At 51.1% G+C, this 7,529-nt stretch overlaps 1 protein-coding gene across 1 annotated transcript in view; it reads left to right on the forward strand.

Annotated features, from left to right (window-relative positions):
• The window catches only part of LOC144267801 (neurotrypsin-like), a 29,136-nt gene extending 26,669 nt beyond the window's left edge, over positions 1-2,467 (forward strand). Inside the window, exons 14-15 of the mRNA XM_077822107.1 lie at positions 1,216-1,496; positions 2,126-2,467. Coding sequence (XP_077678233.1) covers positions 1,216-1,496; positions 2,126-2,433 — 589 coding nt within the window. The 3' untranslated portion in view covers positions 2,434-2,467. The remainder of the gene's footprint in view (positions 1-1,215; positions 1,497-2,125) is intronic.
• The last annotated feature ends 5,062 nt before the right edge of the window (positions 2,468-7,529 follow it).

The raw sequence follows: 7,529 nt of genomic DNA on the forward strand, positions 1-7,529 counted from the left end.
GTTCCTGGAAACAGCTGCAGGAGCCATGAGCTCTGTGCGCTCCCAGCACTGCTGCTGCTAGAGAGGCCAGCTGAGAGCGAAGCCATGACCCAGGGGTTACTGGGCTATTTGTGTGGGGCACGTGAGGGGATAGCCCCAGGACAGCTTTGCGTTATCCCTTGGCGTTCATTCATGCTCAGCCTGTAACTTCCAAGTGCTATAATGTGGAATGAACCAGCTCTTTAGCACCCTGCCTATAGTTTGAGGAACAGTAAACTGGGGTGGTCAGGAGCCTGGAGTGGCTCTGGTCCAGTCACATGTTCCTGCTGCCTCAGTCTAGAGCAAAGGTCCCCAAAGTGTGGGGCGTGTACCCCTAGGGGGGTGTGGAGGAACATTCGGGGGGCTGCAGCAGGCCCAGGATAGCCCCCACAGGGGCAGGGAGGGAGCACCACCCAGCCCCTCCCCACCCCCAGCTCTACTCCGGTCCTGCCCCCAGCCACATCCCCCAGCCTCGGCACAGCTCTGCTCCCGGCCCCATGCAAGCCCCCAGCCTTGGCTGCTGGCCACTGCTCTGTTCCCGGCTCAGAGCCAAGGCTGGGGTCAAGGCCGGGAGCAGAGCTGCACGTAGCCACGGGCCTGGCTGCCGGCCCCCACTGCAGCCCAGCTGCGTCTCTGTTCCCACCATCAGCCTCTGCCCCAAGCCGCGGCCCTGCTCCTAGACCCAGACCCACCCCTGGATGTGGCCCCAACTTTGGCCCCCTGGCCACTGCCTGCACCCCACCCCCCACTCCCAGAGCCACAGCCCCGCTCTCGGCCCTGGCTTGGTGTGAAGGGGCAGGGGGGGCGGAAGGGCATGTACAGGGGTAAGAGGGGTCACGACCCTCAAAAGTTTGGGGACTGCTGATCTAGAGGGTCCGGAAGACCATTCATAGCCTGGTTTATGTCAGACAGAGAGTTGGGGTGCTTGGTGGCGGCATGAGCAGATGTTCCCTTCCCTGCTAATGGGAACCACCAGTCCCCTGCTTAGCACTGACTTGCTGGGGACTGGGAGGAGCTGGCTCTGAGGCAGCTTGTGAAGTGGCCAGACAGCAGTGCTCTCACCTGGTGTGCTTGTGGGCATTGTAGTGGTACTGAGGCCTTTCTGCCGGTGGCATGGCCCTGGATCCAGCAGCGCCGTGCTCACGCCCCAGGTGGTCACCACATGAGCACTCAGGTGGCTCTTTGTTGCCTGGCCAGGTTTGGCACTGATGTGCGCCGCTACCGGCTGCGGGTAGGCGATTACCACACAGGCGTGAGGGAGGCGTTTGAGAGGGAGATGCCCATCGAGAGGATCGTCCTTCACAGGAACTACCGGTCCAGCAGCAATGACAATGATATTGCCCTGGTCAGGATGCGGGGCAGGGGTAGCCACTGCCTCTCCTTCAATCACCATGTCCTGCCCATCTGCCTCCCTGACAGGAAGGAGAAGGCTGCCATTAACAGTCAGGCCTGCATTATCTCCGGCTGGGGAGACACAGGTGAGTCAGAGGTAGATGATGCTCATGGAAGCAGCCTCAAGGGAGCGGGGGCTCAAATGTTGGGATATTCCCAGGTGAAAGGACTTGTGAGGGAGGAGCCCAGACAATACTGCGGTTGAAGGGATGGGCGGATACCATGGTGTGGTATAAGAACCCGAACAGAATGGATGCGCTGAGATGGAGGCAGCGTGCTCACCCAGCACACCTGTACTCAGTAGTCTGGCTACTAATTCATTTCTAGATGCAATTCAAGGCAGTGTCCCTGATTCTCTTACTCTCTTTCTGTGCCCAGTGCCATTTTGTATTCTCCTCTTCTGGGGTCTCTCAGGGCCTCAGCTGGAATGCCTCCTTTGGAGCTGTGTGCCACAGAGACCGACGTAAGTTTCACTGACAGAAGCACTGGTGAGGACAGCACTGTCGGCAAGAGATACTACGTCAGCGGGAGAGCTACCGCTGCTCGTTAGGGGTGGTTTAATTATGCCGGCAGGAGAGCTTTCTCCCGCTGGCATGGAGCAGCTACATGGGAGACCTTACAGTGGCGCAGCTGCAGCGGTACAGCTGTGCTGTTGTAAGGTCTGTTGTGTAGACATAGCCCAAGTGGTGAGTTGTGCTGTTCTATTCTGTTTCAGGGAAGTCCTATTCAAGAACATTGCTTCAGGGGGCAGTGCCCCTTCTCCCAAGAGAAGATTGTGAGGCTCGTTACAGGGGCAAGTTTACTAACCGCATGATCTGTGCTGGAAACCTCTCTGAAGATAAGCGGGTGGACAGCTGCCAGGGTGACAGTGGTGGGCCGCTCATGTGTCAGAGATCAACTGGACGCTGGGTCATTCTGGGGATCATTTCCTGGGGTTATGGGTGTGGCCGGAAGGACTCCCCTGGAGTTTACACTAAGGTCAGCAAATTTGTGCCCTGGATCAAGAAAGTGACAAAGCTATAATTCAAGTCCCTGAGCATTGAGATCTTCAGCATTTAATCCCTCTTGCCCCTACAGAATTAAAACTTCGGCCCACACTTGGGAAATGTAGCTTCCTTCTACCTCCGCGGGGGGCTGCTGCTTCTGTGTGTACCTGACAGAGACTTGTTTTGACCTTGAACACTGAGAAGAGACTTAACCACCGGGGAAAATAATTATGCCTGTCTCTTGGAAGTATTTCCTCTCACCGTTGGCCCTAATCTCTGAAGCAGGGAAGTGGATATGAGCTGGCAAGACAGATAGCTCTGCTCCTGTAGCTATCAAAATCCTGTAGAAAAATCATACTTGTCCCTCTGCTCCCGGATTGGGGGGATGGCTCTGTCAATATCACCTACAACTTTTGCATGCTCACACACTTTGGGCTTGTCTGCACTTGGAATGCTATAGCGGCACCGTTGCACCACTTCTGTGTAGACACTACATACGCTGACGGGAGGGGTTCTCCCATTGCCATAGGAATCCACCTCCTCGAGAGGCGATAGTGCTGTCTACACGGGGACATAGGTCGGCTTAACTACATCACTCAGATGTGTATTTTTCACAGTCCTGAGCAATGTAGCTGGGTCGATCTAATGTTCTAGTGTAGACCAGTCCTTTGATGGCACTGCAAGAGAAGATGAGATCCACGAGAAATGCCACCAGTCTTTGCTGCAGGGATCTTTGGAGTGGATTGCTTGTAGCCACTTCCCAGACCCTACCTCTTGGGCAGCAGGACTGGGTTGGGAGGAGCAGGACGAGGAGGCTGCACATGTTTTCCTCTCCCCTCCCACCCCCAAGAGGTTTTTTTCTCCCTTTCCATATCCCCATGAGGGACTTGCTCTCTCTGAATATGAGCTCCACTCCCATATTGTCCCTGGGAACAGTTCTAGCCCTGCTAGGAAACTCAAAGCCTTCCACATGTGCTCCCCTGACCACATATGTTCCAAATTCTCTCAGTGTTGTGAGACTCATGATAAAATTGTAAGAGCTGGCAATATTCAGTGTTTTTTCTTAAAGCTCCAGCTCTTGGAGTCAGATGATCACATGAGAATCCTTCCTCGTTTAAAAAAACCCCAAAGTATCTAGCCATCATGGTTGCAAAGAGAAACTTGAAAATGTGACCACCAAAGGCTGAAAACCCAGAAGGTAAACAACTTCCCACCCTATCTTTTGTTAAAGCCACTCTCAAATGTTTGGGTCATGTTTTGGCAATACCTCTGTCTACCTGAGGTAAATGCCCATCCCCATTGCACCTCACAGTCTTTGGTGTATTTACCCCTGTGAGATAGGGAAAGCCTGTTATCCCTATGGGGGGGAAGTGAGACAGGAAATCTGTAGCAGACCAGGGCCTTGAACTGAGGTCTCCTGCAGCTCCACCTAGTACCTTACCCACTGGACCAGCTCTACTTGCCTTTGTAGCATGACCCTTTTCATGCCCCTCAGGAATCAGAAGTCCAGCTGGTATAAACTGATGTAGCTGTATTGCTGTAGCTACACACTAAGGATCTGGCCCTGTGGTCTCATTATGAACAGAATTAATGTGATCTTATGAGACAAGAGGGGTTGTGATACTCACCAAACTCTTCCTTGTTTTCTGTTTCTCCCACCCTGGGGCGGGTGACGAATGTAAGAAAATCCTAGGACTTCATTTCTTTACTGGAGTCAACTTACGCTTTTTGAGTAGGTGGAAGCAAATGAAGACAGACAGGAGGGCTCAGTGTACCCGTAGTTGAGGCTGCACACAGCAGAGCCAGGATCTAGAGAACAAATTAGAGCCACAGATGATAAGCAATAATACCTGACCAAGGAGTTGAAGATGGTGCCATATATCCATGCCTTCAGCATAAGGCTAGAGGATGGGACCTGTGGTTCTTGTACCAGCTGTGCGTGCTTTGGGTTCAGTGTCACATTGGAGGGTATGCATTTACGGGGGTCACATGCACGTACCTGCTGCCATCACGCCTGGGAGGGTGTCTGCACATGTTGCATGGAAATATACTATCAGTTGTACAATAGCAGTGTCCATATTTTCACACCTCAGTGCAAGAATAGGTGACTGACACAGGGGTCATGCACCTAGTGGGTGAATTAACAAGACAAGAGTTGCTAGTGTCACAGTGCATGAACGCTGTGTTACAACAGTAACCCTCAAGGCACATAGTGGTGGGGTTCCAGACACGTTTTAGGTTTGATAGGCAGCAACCGTATACTACATTTGCCTTAGCTCCACCGAGAGACCTTAGTGTAAAGGGAACCTACCAGGTTAAAAATCTAGCAGATTTCCCCACCTGTGAGTTCTCTCTCACTCTCCCCTGGCTTTGCATGGTGCTTGGGTTGTGAATGCTGTAGCAGCAGGAGAGTGAGTTTGTGTGTGTGGTTTTTGGAGGGGGGTGAGGGAGTGAGAGAACCTGGATTTGTACAGGAAATGGCCCACCTTGATTATCATACACATTGTGAAGAGAGTTGTCACTTTGGATGGGCTATTACCAGCAGGAGAGTGAGTTTGTGGGGGGTGGGGGGACGGAGGGTGAGAAAACCTGGATTTGTGTTGGAAATGGCCCAACTTGATGATTACTTTAGATAAGCTATTATCAGCAGGACAGTGGGGTGGGAGGAGGTATTGTTTCATGGTCTCTGTGTGTATATAATGTCTTCTGCAGTTTCCACGGTATGCATCCGATGAAGTGAGCTGTAGCTCACGAAAGCTCATGCTCAAATAAATTGGTTAGTCTCTAAGGTGCCACAAGTACTCCTTTTCTTTTTGCGAATACAGACTAACACGGCTGTTACTCTGTAGCAGCAGAATGTTTCAAACAAGTTTCTGCTGGGATTGTTAAACTGTGTCTGTTGGTTGGGGGATGGGACTTTGTACAGAACTTGACTTTGAGTCAGATCTGATTTGTCAGTGCCCCTGTTAAGGGCTGAGTGTCTGCAGTGCCATATATATGAAGTGCATCCACAGTATTGTAACCATGTGACCTGCACCACCAGGCCTGACCTGTGTAGAACGGGGTGTGTGGCTCCTTGTGGGTTTGCTGTCCCGCAACTGCTGGCAGAAAATCCCCATCAGACAGATCCACTTGCTTCCTCCCTCAATTTAAATGACATGCTGGGGGGAGGGGAGGCCCTAGGGAATGGGGGGTGAATATTTCCTAGAATTCTGGTGTTTACAGTGGAGTGAATTCTGCCACTGATTTCCACAGCAGCGGTGACAGTAACTGACTGGGGCACACACTTTGGCTTGGCTTTTACTTGGGGCTGACGAAAGACACTGTTCTCAGCTCACGTGGAGTTTCTGCTTCTCCAGCTGCTGACACCTCTACTTCACAGCCTTGCTGACCATCTGGGCCCAGAATCCCACCAGGCAGAGTTTTTCTTGTGAAGGGAACAAAAGTCTCTGTATTTAGCTCCATGGACTTGTCCAGCTAGCAGGCAGGGCTGATGCAGGTGACCCAAGTAAAAAGTTACCATTTAGCAGACACAGGCCGGCATCGCCTCTTTGAGCCTACCACGTTCACACTGGTCTTTCTCCTGTTCTTCACAGTCACCATTGAAGTTGTGAGAAGCTTTCAATAAGTCCCTGGATGCTACGTAAAGCAGAATGAATGAGGGGTATCACTTGTACATCATCTCATTCATTTTCCACGCTCCTTACCAGTACCAGAGACAAATCAAGTCTATAAATACTGTTCTTAATTCTCCTGACTTGCCTGTTTCAGAACAGCTCTCTTGCTAGTTAATTTGGCCTATAATTCCACTTTGACTTAAGGTACCTTGTCACAGGGGAGTAATGGAATGGCCTGGCTGAATCAGAGCCGTGGTCTAGTCCAGTCTCCTATGTCCAGGAGTGGCCAGTACCAGATGCTTCAGAGGAAGGTGCAAAAAACTCTGTGCTGGGCAATTAGTTGAATAACCTCTCCTTAGGGAAGCTTGTGACTGATTCTTGTACCCAGTTAGTGGGTAGTTTATGCCTGAAGGTGGTTGAGGGGTCATAACTTTTTTTTGACTCCTGGCTAAGGTGACTTTCCCCACTTCCCACAGAAATGTCTAATACTTTATTTAATTCAGCTAAGCTCTTGGCCTCTGCTGGCAATACATTCCACGTATTAATTTTGATGCTACACAATATGTAATTTCCTTGTATTGGTTTAAAATGTATGCCTTTCAGTTTCATTGAATGGCTCCTGTTCTTGTGTTCTTACTTATTAGTGTAAATAGGAGTGCTTGTTTTCGCTATACCAGTGGTTCTCAAAGCCAGTCCACCGCTTGTTCAGGGAAAGCCCCTGGTGGGCTGGACCGATTTGTTTACCTGCCGCGTCCACAGGTTCGGCCGATCGCCGCTCCCACTGGCCGCGGTTCACCGCTCCAGGCCAATGGGGGCTGCAGGAAGCAGCGCGGGCCAAGGGACATACTGGCCGCCCTTCCTGCAGCCCACATTGGCCTGGAGCAGCGAACCGCAGACAGTGGGAGCCGCGATCGGCCGAACCTGCGGACGCGGCAGGTAAACAAACCAGTCCGGCGCGCCAGGGGCTTTCCCCGAACAAGCGGCGGACGGGCTTTGAGAACCACTGCTCTATACCATCCATTATTTTATGGGTAGCCTCTTCTCTAAACAGTCCCCATCTTTTCAGTTGGTCTTCATACAAAACTTTCCATGTTTCTAGTAACTTTTGTTACCTGTCTCCTTCATGCCTTCTGTGTCTGCTAAATCTTTGAGCTCTGGTAACCAGAACTGAACAGTCCGCCAGGATAGGCTGTATCATCAGTTTATTTTCTAGCCTACTTTTTAGCTATGTTAAAACTTTGCCCATTGTTTTGATGGCTGCTGCATTCGAGCAGAGGTTTTTGTCATAGTGGGGTCCTCACCACGGCTCACATCTCTGTCTCAGTGGCAGTGCTTTTTTCAGAACCCAAGAAATGGACTTGGACAATGTGCATTAGTCAACATTGAGTTTCACTGGCCACTGCATTGCCCACACGCCTAGCTTTCTTAGGTCCCTTTGAAGTCCCTCATAAACTTCTTTAGTCTTGACTAATCTACATAATTTTGCCTTTTGCAAATGTTACCATTTCGCTGCTCA

Source organism: Eretmochelys imbricata, chromosome 7 (assembly GCF_965152235.1).
Source record: "Eretmochelys imbricata isolate rEreImb1 chromosome 7, rEreImb1.hap1, whole genome shotgun sequence".
Lineage (NCBI taxonomy): Eukaryota > Metazoa > Chordata > Testudines > Cheloniidae > Eretmochelys > Eretmochelys imbricata.